The sequence below is a fragment of the Corvus kubaryi genome, unplaced genomic scaffold, assembly GCF_017639235.1.
Source record: "Corvus kubaryi isolate FWS band 111438036 unplaced genomic scaffold, C.kubaryi_AGA036_p1.0 split3-131, whole genome shotgun sequence".
NCBI lineage: Eukaryota > Metazoa > Chordata > Aves > Passeriformes > Corvidae > Corvus > Corvus kubaryi.
The window spans coordinates 1,323,944-1,345,652 of NW_024582083.1; the positions used below are offsets into that span (position 1 = coordinate 1,323,944).

Consider the following 21,709-nt stretch of genomic DNA (forward strand, 5'->3'; position numbering starts at 1 on the left):
AGGCCTCATCCTCTTGTTTCTCCTGGGGGAGTGGCCTGCAGCAGACGCCACTTTAATGTCACCTGTCCCCGTCTCCCTTTAATCCTGACCTTTAAGCTCTTGGTCAGCGTCTCATCCATTCTGAGGTGGACCTCCATTTTAAGGAATTACATAGATGAAACCTTTGGAAAATAATTTCCAGTCCATAAAGTTGCATTTTTTTGTTTGTATTGAAGTATTAAAGTTTATGTATCTTTCCATGCAAATTCAATACATAATTTTATATTAAATGGACACAGTGTTCTGGAAGTGAAAAATGGAATCAAATTCAATTCTTGCTAGTATAAACATATCATCTTAGTCTAAGAAACGCTGAATTGCTCAGAATTTCAAAATATTAAAGTTTCTGTGAAGCATTTTGTTAGTTTAGCTATTGCCTTCTTTCTCTACAGCTTTAGCAGCTATTTATTTTGAATGCAGTAGATAAAGAGGAGATCAGTTATGTATAATTTGATATAATTTGGAATTTTCAGTACATCAGCCTATTTGAAAATCTATATTAAATAAAGTTAGTCACCCTTATGATATTTCTCTGCCTCTTTTTTTTGAATACCACATCCTATCAATATAAAGGTTCCTGATAAAATTTCAGGTCTTACTGGCAAAACCCATCCATGTCTGATTTTCCAGCTTCTGCCAATCTCATTTCCTTCTTTTATTATTGTTTGCCTTTTTTAAGCATTTAAACAATAAACAACAAGTTTCTACTATTTCTGTAAAGACCCAAAGTATACTCCAGGATCAATCAAGTAAGATAAATTTTATCTTTATCACTGTCTATTGGTCAGTTTCATTGAAAAAAAAATTTCATTACAGGGTTTTTGTTGTTTGTGGGGTTTTTTTAAAGGGGAGAGAATGGGGCAGAAGAAGGGCTGGCCACGGTTTGTAGGTCCCCCTTTTTTTTTTTTCACTTACCAACAACTTTGTTTTATTTGCCAGTGCACCTCAGCCAGAAGTTCACTGTAACAGTACAACTCAGATTTGGTCTGTAGAAGGTTTTAAATTTTTCCACTTTGAACAGGGTGATTTTGGCTGGGTCTTGTTTGGGCAAGAGACACAAATCTTAATTTTGAGATGTCCGTTTTGACAAAATCTACTTGTATTAGAAAAACAAATCAGTTCTGGTGGAGCACCTAGAAGAAGCTCCTTCTTCCAGCTGCAAAAGTAAAGACCTGCACACTGTAAAACAACTTATTTCAGAGAGATTACATTACTTTATTACTAAAGGTAGCAGGCAATGATTTAACCTTATTATTTTTGTCTACATTTCAACTGACAGTTAAATCTTACAGCAGATTGCTTAGTAACAAGGCAGATAAAAATGGAAGGGCATAGTGGATTAGCCCAATTTAAGAAGTAAGACTGACATACTTTGAATCAGGCTTGTGAACAATACTTTCATTTACTATTACAAAATAGATATTTTGTAATAGCAGTTCTGTTTCTAGCAGTATCTTCTGAAGTAGGAAAGAACATTCAACAGCTCAGGCATGTGAACTGAAAGCTGACAATACACTAATTAATAAATTTAAATCAATTTAGCTTATATAAAATCACAATCCTTAAAATAACAACAAAGATTAAAATAAAAATGCCAATACTTTTTTTTTTTTGTTTCTTCCCAACAAGCTGTCTTACACCAAACACACTGCTAAGAGATACAGATTGTTAAGTTAAAGTTTTAAAAATACCTGAAATGAAAAAAGATAGCCATGATTTTTAAAAGAAAAATGTTGAATATGGGAGGCCCAGAGAATAAAAATCTATTTCAGATTCATGCAAAAGGATAAACAAAACTTGAATAGAGTATTAAACTCACCCCTTCACACAGTGCAATTTTATCCCACAACTCTCTTTCAAGCCTCCTCACAGAAAGGAACTGTAATTTGGGAGACTGAAGAAAGTATTTGAATATTAAAGATCTAAGTCCACATACCTGTCTATCTGCATACCCTGTCAAGAACCTGTGTCCTCTTTTCTGTATACTTTTCTATACAGTTTGCATCTTAGTCTGAGAAGCTAGTTTCGACCCATTACTTTTGCAAAATGTAATTTCTATTGCTGTTTATACATACAGGGTTGTCATCAATAACATGAAGCTTTCATAGGTAGGAGAAGATAAATTTCATAAAAAATTCAGTATCAATATGAAGCCATCTTGAGTAAATTGTTGCTAACAATAGAACTTTCAAAGTGATGCTGGAACAAAATCATGGAGCAATGGGCATAATACAAAGATTAATTTTTTTCTGTGGTGCTTTTAAAATACTGTTCATGGATGTTATTGAAGGTTGCATTTTGTTTAAGTGGGACTAACTGTCTACCACATTCAACTTAAGAGAGAAAACTTCAGCCTATTACACCAAATACCAGAGCTGTAATAAAAATATGCAATATCAACTAAAAAAAAAAATTCACCTCCCTATAACCGTATTTTTTTTTTTTTTGCTCTTGGCCATTTTTCTGAAATTCCAGTTACAATATAGTGCAATACTGGAAAATTGTTCCAACAGAAGCATCCAAGCCTGAGCATCACCATCTCATCCCCAGTTACAGCAGCTTTACAGCATGTGCTGCACAGCAGTGAGTTGCTTCCCCAGGTGAAAGAATGGCAGCAGCTGGGTTGCTGGCCCAAAACACCCCATCTGAGCTGCACTTCATGTCCTTTTATTTCCCTATTAATCCTAGGAAAGATGAAGCTACAAACAGCCTGTGTTTTTCATGGAGAATGTCAAGTATATAGGGATACCAAAGCCTTATGCTACTCAAGCACTGCTGGAAAATTCCTAGTGCAAAAATAGATACTGCACTGTCAAGTGCCAAAGTTAAGAGAAATGCAGAAGGTAAAAACAGACCAACTGTACAACACATACAGTATTATTTAAAGGCTATTAAGTAAAAGTTGTACCACCACCCTGCCAACGAAATGGCAGGATCTTTTTATACTGAGTATCTTCTCACACAGTGATTAATGTTCACTTTGATTACTCAATATTTCAGCATGTAATATTTTTGTTTAAACATTCTTGTAATGCTAGTAACAAATATCTTACACCTGCTACTGTTCTTTTACACTGACTTCATGAGATTAATTGTGAGTTGAGAAAACAGTAAACCTGACCTGGACCGCAAAAATGAGCGGAAAACAAAGTATCCTCACCTGACTCTGGAAAAGCTCAATTTAGGGGATAACCTTTTTTTCTAGATAGTCCACCTACTACATAACCTTTTTTTGTTTGTTTGCTTTCCAAAGCAAAACACGTGTATGACATAGCTACAGTTACATAACTTAATACAAGCATTTCATGGGCTTGTCCTGAAAAGCAAGGATACACTCCCAATACAGCATCCATCTGACAAATGTCAACTGCCTGGCTGTGTTCTACAACACTACTGCTATTTAATGACTTATTTTCAGAAAACGTATTATACAATTTTCCAGAATCATTGATGAATGCTTTCTAAATAAAAGAAAATTGCTGTATAAACTCCTACTGGAGCTTGATGACAAAGGAAACAAACTTTTCCTGGAATACAGGAACACAAATATTTTTCTTTTGTCAATTTTTAAAAACACTGCTCTTGAAATAACCTGGCAAGGACCTCTGTTTTGATGCAACTGGTACCACAGAATATGAAATCCTCCAATCATTGAAAACAAAGAAAAATAAATATTTATAGGCTAATATAGATATTCTGTGGCAATAAAATTTTTTAGAATTTTTCTTCCGTAAGCTGAGATTTGAAATCTGCCATTACAAGGTAGTAGAAGACAAAAGTACAACCCTGCAAAATATGTCTGATGATGTGTTACTTCTGCACTGTTTGCATGCAAGGGGTAGTGAGGCTGGATAATGTATTGCCGCACTGACTGCAGCACTGACCATGCACTGGAATGGAAGCACAGTGTGTCTATTTAATCCACTCATTTCTCATCGCTCCCTCTGAGAAGCACAGCTGCACCTTTAACACATGACACATTTAAAAATATCTGCATCTAATCAGTATTTATAGACTTTTGTACACCTACTCCAGACCAGACCATGAGAGGCCAGAAAGGTCACCTCTACCTATAGAACTATTCAGATTACAGCCATCCTATATGGTAAAATAGGAAATAAGCAGTGAGGTTAAACTGAGGTGATTTTTGTATTACATTAGGAAGAACACAGGGAGAGATTGTAATGAATGAAATATACAGTATTTAAAAAATAAAAAGGATGCTCATCCAGTATTAACTATATTAACTTATCTACCCCATCTATTTAAATTGCAAAGTTGTAGAGACTACCATCTGTATTGCATCTATGTGCAGCCTGGACTTGAGACTTAAAGACTGCCTGAACCTTTGAATGGCAAGGCAAAGTAAATACTAAATGACAGCATCACCTAATGTCTTGTAAGATGTCAGCACACTTCTAGCTCAGAAAAAAACATAGGCAGGAGATTACAGTTAATGAAAATACGAATACTTTTCCAATTCTTAAATTAAAGTCATAGTGTTAATGAAAAGAAGTATTTTTTAGCTACGCCAAAGAGTGCAGAATTCATTTGTAGGGCCTCAGATGCTACACACACCTCGTATAAGCATTAGAAACTTTTTAATTGCTTTCTTTAAAGGAAGACTAGGATTCTAGACCAAATCCCTATAACTAAATATTCAAGTTTGTAGGAAAAACATTTTCTAATGTAAGATTTAGGATAAACACCTAACAATTGTCAGGGTTTAGGAAGGGCTAGTTATATCTGTTGGTTTTATTTTCTCAAGAATTACATATCCTTGGAGAGGACACTTGGGTGTTCAATCCAACACAGTCCCTCCTGGAAACTAATTCTTTTTTATAAACTTCATATGTGACTACAGATATGTAAACTTCAGATGTGATTAGTTTGTGATTACAGTAGAAAACAAACAAAAAATTCAACAAATGGGAACTCTAAAAATCTTTAGGTATTAGGAAATATCCTAAACGTATTTTGTTTAAAATATGATATGGTATTTTTTCTTCATAAGTAACAAACACAGAGCTTTTTCATCTCCATCAATTTAATCTATTATTATACTTCTCTTGAAGCACTGGATATTATCCACTAATGAAACAATTTGTTAGTGTAAGGACACAGTGTCAGTAAGACAGAATACAGCCGCTCCTTTCACACTACTGAATTGCATGTTGTTTCTGAGAAAAATGGGTTCATCAAGAGCCCACAATTTTTTCTATTAGAGAGGACTCAGTTGTTAATATTGGCTGAGCATTATTCTGCTGAAATTTTTAAGGAAGGATGCTAAACAAATTATTTTGTTTTCAGCATTATGAAGTTCCTCCATCTCACAATTTCACCTCTGCACTGTACTAATGAAGTCCCAGGATTTTTAGGCTTCAGCAGGAGCAGCACAAAACATTTCATCCAAACACTGACTGAACTGACAGTAGCATTTTAAAATTACTATTTTATCTCCAAATAAGTATGAAAGAAAAGACAGGAGGGTAAAGGGCTAGAGAAGGAAGATTTGATTATGATCTTAAAACTCATAATAAGCTGTTGCAAGGAAAGATATGCAGAATTACTTACACTATTACATTTTTTTTCTGGGTATGTTACGTGTATATCTAAGTGCCTGGAATTTGAAGCCCACCCTTCAATGTTCAACTGGAAAATCTGACTTAATATGCCTATTCTACCCCTAGCTGGAGACACCCAACACTTTTTTGCTTCCTCAAAACCCTGCCATGGTGTCTGTCACATTGTGGAGCACTTAGTGTGTTCCATTACATTGTGGAGCACTCTTACACTCTGCTGCTCCAGGTATTACTGGTTTATGCTGCTTAGGATTTGCTACCATTTCACTTTTACATCATACAATATACTAGAATCGTTGTAGGCTGCATTCCGTAATACATTATTTTAGCCAAAACAAGTAAGTATTAGTTTGTGTTATAATACAGTATTTTATTTTCCAAAAGCTGGAATTGACTGGAACAATGAAAGATTAATTTAGTTCTTTATTCAATTCTTACCTGAGAAGAATATGTGTGACCATCTGATCCACAAACAGGATTGGTATAAACTACTGGACACTGCTTGCAGTTTGATGAAATGGGACCACCCCTCCACTGCTTATGGCCTAAACCAGCCTCTTTCATACTGTAAGTAAACAAAAAGTATGTAATTCTGATAAGCAGTAGTAAAAATAGAACATATTCAGGGTATTTTAATGAGCCTTTACAAACAGTAAGCCATACATAATTTGAACCATAAAGTTTTCTCCTACGTAAAGAACTGCCAATGTCTTTGGTATAAACTTCTTCACCTTTGTACTTTACTCACTGTAGTGATACTTGATGCCTGCATATTATTTCACTTTCTAAGACATATGAGTAGAAAGAGATAATTAAGATGATGCTTTGGTGACTGTTACACTTATCAGTGAAAGACGCTGGAATTATGTGGCAGTTACTCTTCTTTCTGTTATTAAACAGTATGAATAGAACTGTTGTATCAACACTGGTATCTAACGAGGCAACCTTTAAGTTTTAGAGAACTATATAATAAAGACTTCTCTAGAAACAGGTGTCCTTCAGAGTATTGTTTGCCCCACTTTGAACACTGCCTTTCACTGTTTACATTGCAAAATTCAGTCAACACTCAATATAAAGTTCAAAGGGAAAAAAAAGGTAATCCACTGGAGCACAGATTCAATCTACACAAGCATACATGTGTATCCTCATATAAACAGTTATATAGAGCTAGATGGATCATTTCAACTTAGGAGAAAGTTATGCTGGGTCAGACAAAAAGTCTAAAGTAAGTTACTGATGCTTCTTCCCATTACTTTTGTAGCTTGTAGTTCGAGGCATATGGACATCTTCAGACAGACATGCTTTTTCTCTGTAGCTTTGAATTAATTTTTATTCATTAATTTTTCCTTTTTTTTCTTTTTTACTATGAAAGGATTTAGCAACCACTGTATCCTGAAACAGCTCCTTTATGACCTAAAAATATATGAAGTAACTTCTTGCCTAAAAATAAAAAAAAATAAACAATAATGCGTGATTTTTATACTGTGTTTTCTTCTTGGGATTTTAATGAGTAACCTAAAATTGATTACACTTAGAATACAGCAGTGACTTATGAGGACACACGCAAATGTTCAAACTTATAAAACCTCAAATCAAAGATTCTTTAATGGAGCAGAACTCTTTCATATTGGTTCACCTACAGATAATCAAGAACTATTTTGCTAGTAATGAATCACTGTTTGAGAAGAACTTGTCTGAAGTAATAAAAAGAAACACAAGAAAATAAACTCCTCATCCTCTGGTTTTATAATGAGCGGAGTAAAAGGCTAAAAAGCACACACCTAACAGTAAAATGGTGATGACAAAAACGAAAGCCCATTTCCAAGCTGGGAATGTTTATATGCTGTGAATAATTTTGGCTGTAAATGTGGTCTTTTAGAAGAAGAAAAAAAAAAAATCACAGGAATCATAGAAGTTTACATTCAGGTTATGCTGTGTGATGAAATTTTGAACTGCACAGATTTTTTTACAATGTAAACAGGAACCTGAGATGCTGTACACAGACACTGTCAGTTACTATTGAAAAAGCCAGAAATAGCTTCAGTTACATGTAGCATAATGAGTATTAGAATATCAATACAGGAAGTTTTTATGTCCACCAGGAAGTATTAAAAAGGAAACAATTCCAACATACCATCTTAATTAACAATAAATAACAATCCTTTTTGATGAGTTGCATAACTTGAAGACTAAGTAGAAATCATCTCATTTCTATTATAGTAAAAAAACCCCCTGAACTGTATTTTTGCTCATGTACAATATATAGTAATAATCAGACTACTGCTGCTCCTTTCACTTGACTGAGAGTTCTCCAATCATTCACATGAGTTCCAGCATCATTAGATTATATAGATGGATGCATCTTTCTCTAACTTCTTGTTACTTTTACAGCTCACAATTATCCCAAAGTGCCTCAGTAGCCTGAGGCTACTGACAGGACCAGCATCCCACGTACCAACATAATTCAATTTCTGTTTATCAGGGATACAGTAATTTTAAAATGCTGTACAGATCAATTGCAAAAGTTCCAGACATCAACAGAGAGAAGCTCACTGACATCAGCAAAAACCAGAAACTGGAAGCAGAATTTGTGAGACACACAGGGAGAGTTGGTGTAGATGCCTAAAATATATCAAAGAAAGGACTAGTGGTGCTTAGTGTTTTAGTATATGTGCACCCTTGTGCATGCCCTTGATGAAGACAAGAGAAGAAAAAGAAAGGAAAAAAAAAAACATTTTAGATAAAGAGAAGTAAAATCACCTGAAGGAAAAGAAAATGAGGTGTCTCAGAAAGGATCGCAAGGACAGAAACTAGAACAAGCTCAGAACATAGAAATTGCAGTTCTGTGATAAGTAGAGAGGTATGAAGAAAACAGAAAATATTTGATGTAGTCGTATAAATTACCTTCCTCAACTAACCTCTGCTTTGTTAGGCTTTTAAATCCAAACTGTCCCAGGGTACTCATTTAAGGTGAACTGCGTCAAATTTCCTCTTTTACACACAACTCCTCTGACGCCTTCAGCAGATCACTGTTACCGAAACTGGCTTCTACGTAACTAAAAATACTTTTGCAAAAAACAGATAGATTTGTATTTTTCCAAAATTGTAATGAAAGGTACAATGATAAAGAAATTATTAAAAAATGATACTTGGAAGGTATCAATCCAGAGTTACCTGGTCATGGATATGGTTTGTATGGATATCTATTCAGAAGCTTTAGCACAATGATGCTGAAAGTGGACTGTATTATCAAAGCTGCTGAACAGCTACTTTTGACTGTCAGTCACTGACAGGCAAATATGAACAGTCAATTAAAAATATTTTTAATCCTAGTTACGGTAGATACGTGCATTTCATTAAATACCTGAATAATGCATTTTACTTATACACTCAAGTATTTCCTTTCACCATTATTTAACTGCATCAGATTTGTTTTTGTTGACTATTTCTTTGCAACCAGGTGTGGGAGTTATGTTTTCTACAGCTAGGCAATGATCACATATGAAAACTATTGACATGGAAATAACTGAGAAACTACTGTAATGATAAAAATTATCTTGAGTTATGATCATTGATGTCTGCCAACAATATCCTGAAATATGCACAAAACTTAACGGTAACATGTTACAGTTATTTATATATATATATATTACATATATATAATATATAGTTATTACATAAGTTATTACTTATGTGAGCTGTGCAGATAAAACAATATATATTTACATTTTAAAATGTTTAAAGAAGAAAAAACAGCAAACAAGGCAGTTATTTAGCTTTAATAAATCACTTATTTCTTCCTTGTATTTATTGTAATTCAATATGAAAGAAGAAAACCCAGACCACTGCAACGTGCAGCAAATAAAATTCTGCAATTCTACTGCAATCACTCTAAGTGTTCTTGTACTTGTTAATATGTTGTCACATTAAATATATGATGTCATGTGAAAGTCAACCTCTTCCACCAAAAATTTCCTGAAAAGGCTTTGGTACCTGTCTTGTAATAAAATAACTATTACTGAATGCAAGCTCCGCCTTATCTGACATCGTTGACACCTAAAAGGTAAAATTAAATATATGGCCTTAATTTACCAGCAATACTTCTGATTGCATTAATTTGCATACCCCAAACTGTGCATGCCTGCCTAGAAACATAATTAGCCAATCTGCCCAATTACTCTAGCCTATGTACCTGTTTGCATACATAAACTTACCTTCCTGTATACACGGTGATTGTGCCTGCAAATACTTTGAGAATACTTAATGTAACCCATTTAGAATTTAGCTCTGAGCAACTCTTTGGCAACATGACTTATTTAATGGTAGCTATAAAATGCATGAGTACCCAATTCAATTGAAAAATGGTATTTTATAGCTAGATTTGATAACCTTCAAACGCATTTTTTCAAATACAAACTGGTAGAAAAAAGTCTGAATTACTAAAAAATAATCTTTGAAAGAACTCTTGTAACTCTTCTCTGATAACTACATTAGCATCTTTAGGAGATTTTAGAGTTATTCCAATTTAGAGAGTCTGCCTGATATGTTTTGCCATGGCCTTTGGGGGACACAATCAGGCTGTGTCAGATTAACATAATCAGAAAAACTTCTTGTATCATAAAATCTAAATTGCTTTCATTAGAGTTGCCTGAATTTCCTTCAAAGCTGCCTTTCCATGTAGAAGCCTCTTGGAAGAAAACTATAGTTGTCAATACACTAATACAATGTTTCTTTCAAATGTCAAAACCCTCCCAATTCATTTCTGCCAGTCTTTTTGAGTATGTCTATACTATTTTCACTTGTTTCATTACTTTCCACTATGCCTAACAAATGGAATAAAAATCCACGTGAAGAAACTAATAATAACAACTGAATAAAAATAAGATAAATAAAAAAAAAATAGTAAAATTACTGTGGGAATAAAAATAAAATACATTTTAGCAACTTTAACATTGTTGGTAAGACATTTGTACTTATTGACAACCAATCTCAGTGTTTAGCAAGTGTGAGATTACACAAATTCAGCTATTTTTTTTCAAACAACATCTGTGCCTGAGACATTAGATTAGAAAATTATGTATGATCTACTGTTTTTGTAAGGATCACTAAGCATATACCTACTCAGAATGACTTCAGAATTTAGAAGAATATTTATTTCTGAGCACGTTAGAAGAATGCTATTTACTTGTCTGCACCAGTGAACAGAAATAAGTAGATAGCATAGAGATATAAATTCTTGCTTACTCCTTCCACCTACCTGTACTATTAAATAGAAAAGTTTACACTTTAAGATAGTTTCTTTATTCTGTATGTCTATATATTAAACTACAATCTTAACCTTATGAATGAAAAAAGTTTTAAGTAATGCTGTCAAAATTTCCTGGAATAGTATCTGGTTTATTTAGATTGAGTGAGTTAGCAAGTGTACCATTTTAATATGACAAAAAAACAAAGACTGCACCACAACACAGAAGTCATAGGATCATAGAACATTTTAGGTTTGAAGGAACCTTAAAGATCATTTCATTCCATTACCCCTGCCATGGGCAGAGACACCTTCCTCTAGACCAGGCCCTCCTCTGAATTCGCTCCATCCTGTCCACATCCTTATTATGTTGGAGGCCCCACAGCTGGATGCAGCACTCCATGTGGGATCTAAGGAGAATGGAGTGCAGGGGGAGAATCACCTCCCTTGGCTGCTGGCCACGCTGCTTTGGATGCAGCCCAGGATACTTCTGAGGAAACTACTAAATTGTGAGGAAGAACTATCAGAAATTATGTAGTGTGAAGCCACGCAATGCAAGAAAGCTAAAACTGCAGACAGAACAAAGCTTGTTGAACAAGGTCAGTCAGAGCGGAGGGAAAACAAGCCACAAGTATGAAAAGTTATAAAATCATAGAACCAAAAACAGAGACAGAAGTTTAAACAACACTGAGGATCAGTCCGTTTCAACGAGCCATGGAAGTCAACACATGTTATACTTGGAACTGTCTGGCCAGCAAAGACCCACTGAGTACCTGGCAAGATGCAGATCAACTGCAAGGTGGAGAGCATTGTCAGTATAGTCTAACAGCAAATTAGTTCTAGCTAAATATTGTGTTCACTTAGCAATAAATATTTTTTACTTTCAGATAGCATGTATTCTACTTACAGAGCCTTTATGCCCTGTAAAAACTGCTTGAATGAAGTGGTCCAGAGAGCAAAGATTACAATGATAGTTTCACAAGTTAACCATACACTGGAAGGAAACCTTGGATGAAGCAGGTGTTTACACATAGCAGAATGATCCACCTATTACATGATGTCTAACTTGGCTCTTCAGCATAGCTATTTTGGTCTCCAACATAGGAGTTGGAGAACAGTAAAGTTACAGAAAAAGGTCTTTCAATTACTTTGAAACTATATGAAAATGTATTGTAATTTAAATTATAAAGATACTTCCCCTTTACTAAATATTGTTTTCACATATTAGAGATCATAAAAAAATTATCATTGAATCTGTAATTTTTAAGCTTATCAACTCCCCTACTGCTTTTCCTAATTCAAGTTGTTAGAGGACTTCTTCCACTTCATGTAAGAACTAACCTAAACATGACTTCTTTCCTTTCAGTGGATATATTCATTTTTACTCACTGACCAGACGGTAAGAAACGAAGAATCTCCTAACTTACAGTTACTTAAGTGTTACTAAAATTAGAAAAAAAAGGCTCTATTATTTTAATCTATAAAATCTTAAACATTCCATGAAATATCTCACTAATAATCAAGAGTTAAATTTTTTACAACAGAAACTAATAGTAATAAAGTTGTGAAGATTTGAATAGCTTCAGTGACTACATGGGATGCTCAAAATTTTAAGTCATTCCAGGACTGAAGCCTCAAAGAATTTAGTACACATTTTACTTGATATAGCATATATGCAGTATTACAAAAGAAACTGAGATTCATACACAAACATACCACACTTTGGTAAAGCAATTATGTATTTTAGGAAGATTTTTAAGAGTGCATATTAACTTATGAACTTAGACTTTACCTTTTGATCACTTGCCAAGATACGCAAATGTCTTTCGTGTTTTTTATGCTAATCTAAGTGCTTGACCCTGTCATAATGCAATGTTTTAATAATTTCTTGGGGATATTACCTTTTCTCAGAACTGTTTTCATTTTATAATGCCGAAAGAATTACTAAACACTTCACAAACCTATCACTTTCTACTTTGCAAAGATAGAACATTATATAGATTTTGTGTGTGTACTCAGCCTTGAAGAGTTTACCTCTTTGAATATAAATATATTCACTATGTATTAGTTCTGTTGGAAAAAGACATCAATTTGTGTTCCAAAGAAAAGCAGAGATTTTTCAATGTTTTCCAAAACAGATAACACAGAAGCAAAAGTAACCTCTTTTTTCTTTAACACATTATTTAATAAAGCAGAAACCCTTTTTTTTGAGACAGAAAATAGTTTTCTTCAGTCAATAGAGATAATTTTAAAAACTACAGCTAATAACCAGAGCATTGTGTCACATCTTAAATTCTTAGTAGTCTGCTGAACAGGAATCCAAAATTCCCTAATAGTGAGCAGAGTGCAATAATTTCATTTGTTAGCATCAGCATGTTGCGAAACTGCAAGTGAGGGTATTGGTTTAATTTTTCAATGGTGATATGTCTATTATTCATAGAGAATTCAAAGTTATTAATTCAGAATCTGTTTTGCATAATATGATGCCTTTTGTTACCTGCATTTGATAATCCAATTAAAACACAGTTCTCATTAGAGAGCATCTTAATGCTTCTGATTCATAAAAAATGAGTGAATAAAAATAACTTAAACATAAAAAAAATTAAAATAAATGAAACAATCAAATAACTAATAATCACCTCTACAACCCAAAGCAGACAAATAGTAACAATAGTTTGACTAATATTACTATGAGGATGTTTACTCTTCCAACACTCACTACTTTATGTTGAACATAATTACAGAATAATTTTCACTAGAAAATTGCTACTTTTTCTATTGGCTCAAAACACTGGGTGCCACAAAAACGTTCTTTCACCATTATAAGAATAGATTGATATTCCACCCATCAGATTCAGAACTCTGCAGAGTGATTCTCATGCAATCTATCTTTCTCATTGCCTGGCAAGTGCAAGTTGCACCCCTGCTGCCCATGCTCCCACCTCCTTCTTCCCTCATGCAGGATCAGTCACAGTGTCTGCTTAAAAATACAGACAGAAAAGAAGGCAGAAAAACCCATTTACAAGCATCACAGTAATCAATATTGGAAAGAAGGATTTCCATTTACTTCTTTTAATATTATCAACATATGTGTGCTGTGTTAATGACTTAAATTTATGTTTTCTATACTCAATTCTTTAGGTAGGCTTACAGGTAGAAAATATCTGTTATTGATCAATTTCAAAAGAACATGTTTGGGTTTTTTTCTTTCTGAATAGTAAGTACAGAAGGTAACTAAAGAAATATACTTTGAGTCAAAATTGAAAAACTTAAGGAAAGACATAAGGAATCTGTCTCTCCAGATTGTATTTAACTATTCTGAGTTCCTCGTTACACCTGTGAGGAATAATAAGCCACTTTTACAAAGAAAACATTCAAAGCATTCATGTTCAGGGATCTGAGTATCCCTTAATTGCACAAGTTACCCCGGGTTGCTTCAGAGTCCCTTTATGGCACAAAACCTTGTAGCCACCCATTTTAACAAATGTTCTTTGCTCTTTAGCATAGCTGCGGAGGGAGTGATACTTCCCTCCTCCACAACCCCCGCTTTAGCTTTTATTGTATAGTACTTAACTCCATTCATCAGCGTGTCCATCTGGGTGGTTGATGCTGCACCCACCACCTACACCCATTTACATTAAACAACTCTGAACTGTACTCATCTAAATCAATAATTCTGCTAAACAAGAAAACCACATAATAGACATAATAGACCTCTTTATGTATTATCTACTGCCTGGTGCTGAGGAGCAATACAGGGGCACATAGGACAAGGGGTGATGTCTTTACACTGAAAGAAGGTAGGTTTAGATCAGATATAGAAAGAAATTCCTCACTATGAGGGTGGTGAGGCACTGGAACAGGTTGCCCAGAGAAGTTGTGGACACCCCATCCCTGGAAGTTTTCAGGCCCAGGCTGGATGGGGCTTTGAGCAACCTGGTCTAGTGAAAGGTGTTCCCGACCATTACAGGGGTGTTGTATTAGATGACTTTAATGTTCCTTCCAACCCAAACCATATTATGAATAAGGCTTGAAATAGGCCAGCTGTCTTGATAATTTTAGAGCTAGAATTACTTGCCCTTAATTCTACAGCCAAAACAATTTCAAAAGCATAGAGACAACAACATGTCTGCAGTTAAAGATTCTAAGGCATAGCACGCACATGGACAGAAAATTGTGTTATGCATTGGTGCTCAGGATTACAAGTAAAATCTCTATAGTATTTAAATTAAAACTAAAGAAGTATTATCTCAAACTAGTTTTGCTATTGTGGTTACTCTAGGTCACCTTTGACAAACGCTGTGATGTTTTTAGATGATGTTGTTAATCAGGTGTTAAAAGAGCACTTGCAAGCTACAAACAACACTGCTTTACAGTTCATGAGTTTTTAAGAGAATTATCTATATCCGTGAATCAGTACCTCAGGAAACTCCTGTATTCTGGCACTGGTTCATAGCTATGGCATGTCTGTGAAAGAGAGAATTCCTTTAGATCATGTAGACAACTGTCAGCTTACTGTACTGTAATCTTTCAAGTGCTCTTTAGACAGACGGAAGAGCACCTATCAGCACCAATTTTCTCACTCCTGAAGAGGGAGAGCAAGAGGAGAAAAAAAACAAATAAACAAGAGACAGAAAGGCTTTTCAGCTTGGTATTATCTTTTCTGCCAGTATCATATCTTCTGAGTTTATGAATGATGCCTGATAACATCAGAAAGTGGGAAAATAGAGCTGACAAGCTTTTATCATGTAGAGGTCTGCTCAGACAAAACATAGAGCAGCAAGTATATGGTAAGACAATAAATGAGAGAAAACAGGTTCTCAAACTATAAACCATAGAGGATCATCTGCTGGAATATACTAACTTATTCTATTGATATTCTTTTATATTAAAAGAACATAAATATTAATTATTAATATATTAAATATATTATTAAAGCCACACAGACACAGTTATTGCTGTATTGGAAATAAACCGAACAGTTTTAAACAAAACCCTGCTACTTTCATTGGCATCTATAAATGAAGGTATTTTTAAAACATAAAAGATTATTTGTGCTATTGCTTGAGGCAAGAAAATCAAAGAGATTTAAAGCGTGAGGTTTTCTAGTCTGACAATTCACACATATAAATAGATCATGTTACAAATGAAAATTTAATACAAACCAGACATATCCATGATGAAGTATGTGTGCCAGAATATCAATGAAAAACAAATTGTCAATAATACTGCCAAAAGTAGTTTTACTAACTACTGTAATGCTATTTCAAATTATTTAGCCTAGCATGACAGAAGTTCTCTTTTATTATTTATGTTGGCATTATATTTCCCTTTATGTCTGCAAGAAAAAACAAACTCAACTTGATTCCATAAAATAATCCGATAGGCAAAAAACCTGGAAATAACTACTTCTTCTGCCATTAAAAAGTCGGCAATGTTCCAATTTTAATTCCTTTCCCTTTTATTTTAATGTTCATCAAAATCAACAGTATAGGGTCTTCCTTACTTTTTCTTTCTTCCTTCCTCAGTTACTCTGATGTGGGTCTCATAAAATGGTACCTACAGGATAATACATGATCTATTCTTTTTCCATTCAAGCCGCCATAAAGCATATCTTACTGGACATGACTGCATAAACATTAAGCCATGCTTAGTGAAAACACGAAGTACTGTGATGAAGAAAAGTAATATAGAAAAAGTGAGAAGAATTATTTGAAGAGACAGAAAAAGAGTAAACAAAACCACAACAAAAACGCTAAGAGAGCAAATCTTAGATAAACAAAAACACATTATAAAAGCTAAAACACCAATAATCAATATTTCTGGGATGGTAACACAAAGGGAATTGCAGTTCAGCTTTCAAGGCTCTGTTTGTGCTTTGACGTCTTCATTCTGCAGCACACAAATTTGGAAAATTCTCTGAGTATTTCAAAAATTATTTCCAACTGCTCAGAAAAAGCTGAAAAATCAGACACCTAAGGCTTCACCTTTTCCTCAGTTTAATTACTCCTAGAGGGTCTACATTTTCATATAACTGGGGTCCTTGCTGGTGCCTCAGCTGGCACTGAGTACTGACACTCCTGTACTCTGCATACCATAACACAGTATTGTTCCTGGTTTAGCTGCCTTATTTCATCTTCAAAGTCATGACTGCAAACCAAAAAATTCACCACTCAGCCTCATGGCTGAACACGTTTCCAAGTATTTTGCTTTAGAAGACCAACCACAAATTCAGCTTTGAAGTCCCAAAATCGCAATGCAGTAAGAGTGATAAAAATGCTGTGGTTACATGGAAGAAGGAAAAAATAATATATTGAGAAATGACAAGTGGAAATACGTATTGTCTGTCCCCACTGAGGGGCACAAAAAAGCATTTCATAATTTGCTTTGGAAAGCATCTGTTTGCACAAAAGAAGGATTGTTTTAAAAATCTTGAGAGGGGACAGTGCTGTTTTTTCCAGTGGCATTTTAACTCTCTACTTCATAATTTTGCTCAACCTTTATTTTTACTGCAGTCTTTATAGGTTCAGGCATATCTAAATAACTGTTATCTTTTGGTGTCTAAATTACTTTGTCAAGACAGTAAACTAGTGTCCAGTCTGCTGATCAAGTATAGAATCTCCTTTTAAGACAGCAGCTGGAAAGCTGGAAAGGAACAGCTGAAAACAACAGCTAGAAGGAACTTAAGAGTAAGGTGACCAGAGGCAAAACTTACAACTCTGTTGTGAAGAACAGGATTGCCACATGCCAGAAAGTTAGCTGTCTTACCTGCATGGTAGCTTAGAGGATTCCTCTAGCTCTTCACACACACATTTCTCAACCTTCCTTTTAACCACAATGTGGACCAAGAGCTCTGTGGCAGGAGTGTCTTTCAGAATTAAACAGGTTTTTAAGATTTCTTTGGAATCTGCTGCCTCATGTATTCTTCCCTTTCCTCCATTATGAGAGTAAATTAAACTAACTGAGCCATGATTACAGAAATAAAATCCTGTCATAGTCATTCTTAGTAAGTTAGCTTTAAGTTAAGCACCCATTTTCCAGTGTCTTCCTCCAAATATCTCTTTAGGTCTTTGATCATATTTTCAATGCTCAGAAGTGTTTCTGTTTCTGGTATGTGTCATTTATTAAGGTGGTCATAGATAACACAGCTATTAAATACATTGTGGGACCTCCCTCAAAACGATTTCTTATCATTTACGGACTATTCTCTTTACCATTCTTTATGAATTTCCATGTTTTGTTTGCTTTTATATCTACTGCACCTGCATAAGTTTTCCAAGTTTTTCATAATGACCCTTTGTGTTTGCTTCTCAGTTGAAGACATAAGCAATTACTGATCCTATCAGAAATTATCTTGTTTTACCATTTGAAGATAGGAGAGGTGAATTAGGGCATGACAGAAGTACTGCAGTGTAGGTAAAAAACCTCCTGCATTTGTGCTTTGAAGTAAATAGTTGTATGATGTCATAAAACTTCTGGATGTCAGTACACTTCTAGAATTTGAAAGAAATTCAGTTTTCTAGACCTCTCAAATCGGTTAAAAAAAAAAAAAAAAGCTGAAGCTACCCTAGAAGTGTTGGTTCTCTGTGAAAGAACTGTATGGGTAGAAAAGTCAAAAGTACAAAGGTCTCCAGTGTTAACTATAATAATGAATAAGGGAACAGCAAGCCCTCACCTCCTACTTCCTGACATTTAAGTTTGTTTTATGATATCTAAGATGATCCAGAGGATCTTGGCTCCATACCAGAGGATCTTACCTCCATACCTTTTAGAGACTTTAGTAGCATGCCCAAAGGTGCAAAATCAAACACTGACAACCTCAGGATATTACTTTCCTTTAGTCTTACATTTATCACTCTACTCCCCAGCTTAAATCTCCTCTCAGGCAATCTTTTCTCTTACTTGCTTCTATCTTGCACCAATGAGTTTGGGGTTGAAGAAGAGATGATGTCTGGGGTTATCTTTAAAAAGAAGGCCCAACAGAAAAAGCTTGGAACATACCTTGTGTTCAATTTAGGGATCAAAACATCAAATCAGCTTTCATAAGTATGCAAATCTTTGTACTACAAACATTCATTGGCAATTAATGTGCAAATGGTAAAGGCAAAGGCAAGGGGAATGAATTTTTCAAGATATGCAAATATTTTCAGAAACATTTAGGTGCCCAGATCTTCAGCTGATCAAGAAATGAAGTAATCTCTAAATTACAATAATTATCTCAAATGTTGACACACATGAAACTCTTTGACAAGAAAAAGCCCACGTAGGTATATTCCTCTATGAAACATCTTTCCCAGAGGCATTATTTCTAAGATTCAAAAGGTCATATTTTACAACAGTTGTTATTTTAGACTCTGAACTAAAATAATATACACCTAAGGGAGAAAGAATAATAATTAGAAAGTAGAACAGAAAAATGATGTCCACACACAGAGTTATGCTTGAAAACACAAAGAATTAAATAATTTTAAATCAGAGTGAAAAAATTAAGGATTGATGACTACATATCCTTCACGATAATAATTTTGGATGGCTTGATCCATAGGTGCTATGAACCAGTTCAGTGGTCTGTTAATCTTTTTACTCCTTTAGTTAGTGGAGAAAAGTTGTCCTGAACACAGGAGAGAATTGACACTTCCTTTTCTATGTAATTTGTTAGTTTGTTTGGGGGTGGTTTTGTTTGTCTGCTTTTTATTGCTTTATGGAACAGTCTAGGAATTACAAGTCTGTGTTTATTAGAAAAGTGTTATACTTCAAGCATTGTTGCTATTGCATCTGGAACTTCAGGCAACACTCAATCTATAAAATCATGATGCATCCTGAATTCTGTGCACTTTTGCAATCTTATAAAAAACCACATCTACTATTATAAAATGCTTATATAAATTTTACCCCCAAAGTGTACCTGCCCGTGAATGTTCAAATGTATCATTGAAGGTCTATATTTTAAAGAAGTATCCCTCAAAGGAATTGAACCAGAACACGCTGGAGTCACAGCTGCTCTGAGTTCAGGTTTCCTCAGGTGTAACCTCTTCTTTTCCTCACTCAGAAGTTTTGTTTAGACAGAATTTGAGTATTTCTTTGAGATTTCCAGACACAGAATCTACAGTGCCACACACCATGTGTGGATAGTCTGTGCATGTACAATAAACCCAAAACAACCCTGAAACCACCGGACAGACAGTGCTTGAATTAAGGCAAGCTTTAAAACCAGCCCTAACTGTATTGTGATTATAAGAATTTATTATTATTACTACTACTACTACTACTACTACTACTAGAGAAGATGCGTAGGGGTTTTAGGAAAAGTATTTGTGTGGTGCAAGCATTCCAGTATGTAGATTTTGACATAAAATAAAATAAAAATAAAAAATAAGAAGGTAATTTTTTTTAGGCCATAAGGATCTAATATAGAATATATAGTAGTCTGTGGGAAAAGCGACACACCCAAGTAAAATATTTCTGTTCTCTTGTAGCAGACTACAGCATTTTTTTAAAGCAAACCTACTTTAGACAATCTGGACACATGAAAAGGGTTTTGGCATTTGATTTTACACAAAAGATAAAAATACTACCAGACATAAAACCCCCTTATATAATTGACCATGTACAAAGACAAACATTTAGAGACTCCTGACATGCCTTTAGCATCCTGAGTACACTATTTGATTTCCAAAAGCAGTAATACATTTTACTGCAAAGTCGCAATATATGCACATACTTCACTCAATGATGACAAAGACCTCCAGCTACTACAATTATTATTATAGTATTATATACTATAATTATTACAATACAATGTTTTTCTCAATATTGGAAACCTTAAATGTATTGTTTTACATAAATGGAAATTAGTACAATGCTTTCTATTCCCTGAACACTACTCAGCTTCACACACTATCCTTTTCCCACCTCTGGTACATAGCAGAACAACAGATGTATTCAGAGCCTATAAACACAACCTATGAACCAAAACTTTCACATAAAATGAAATGCATAAGAACTGATGCTAGGTAGTAATAAAACCACCTCATTATAACCAAAATCAAGTTTTAAAACCTGTAGAAGAACCCTTCATATGTAAAGCATCCTGAAATTCTACTGTGTTCCATTACCCAATGTTACAGTATTTCAGTAATACTGAAAGAAAAAAAAAAAACAAACCCCTGAGCACACAACCCACAAAGAAACTCCAAATTAAGAATTAAGTGATTACAAATGTTTGCACCAGCTACTTTAGAATTGATAATATATTCTAATAAAGGACACTGAAAACACATTCTGACAGCTAATTTTTAAAGCACCGTAAAAACCTATCACAAGCTCAATAGGTATTTTTAGGAAGGGGCATTGAACTGTTCCTGAATTCACTTTGCTTAATTTTTCTAATAAAGGAATATTCAAGTATTTTATTCTTTTTATTTTGTATTATTTCAGTGTTTACAGTCCTACACACTTAGTCTTATTGCTGTGGACTGCAATCACGACTTCACAGTTATGGGCAGAGAAATAATTTATAAGCACTATCTTCACCATTCTTCCTAATTTTTTTTACAAAAAAGCAATCTTTTAAAGTAGATTCTCAGGAATACTGGAAGGGAAAAGACCATTTTAAAACAACACAACAAAAACTCACACACCATGTTTTACAAACAGGACGGTACAGGAACATCCCCCAGGACTAGTCAAAATTGCACAATCTACCAGCAAAGCTTTCCTAGATAGTCACATTCTTTCCTGTGATCTAGTTTATGAACACAAGTGTCCTAACTCACTGCTTCTTAGGAGGTGGTACAACTGAGTGTGCCTTCAGCCACCATAAGCAAGACAGAGAGAAATACAG

At 34.5% G+C, this 21,709-nt stretch overlaps 1 protein-coding gene across 5 annotated transcripts in view; it reads right to left on the reverse strand.

The window, feature by feature from the left end:
- Positions 1–21,709, reverse strand: part of SPOCK3 (SPARC (osteonectin), cwcv and kazal like domains proteoglycan 3) — a 171,697-nt gene that overhangs the window by 67,401 nt on the left and 82,587 nt on the right. For 4 of the 5 annotated variants that reach the window (XM_042014902.1, XM_042014900.1, XM_042014899.1 and 1 more), the window contains one exon: positions 6,060–6,186. The exons of the other annotated variant lie outside the window; for it this stretch is intronic. In XM_042014902.1, the coding sequence (XP_041870836.1) occupies positions 6,060–6,186 (127 nt within the window). The remainder of the gene's footprint in view (positions 1–6,059; positions 6,187–21,709) is intronic. 5 annotated transcript variants of the gene reach the window in all.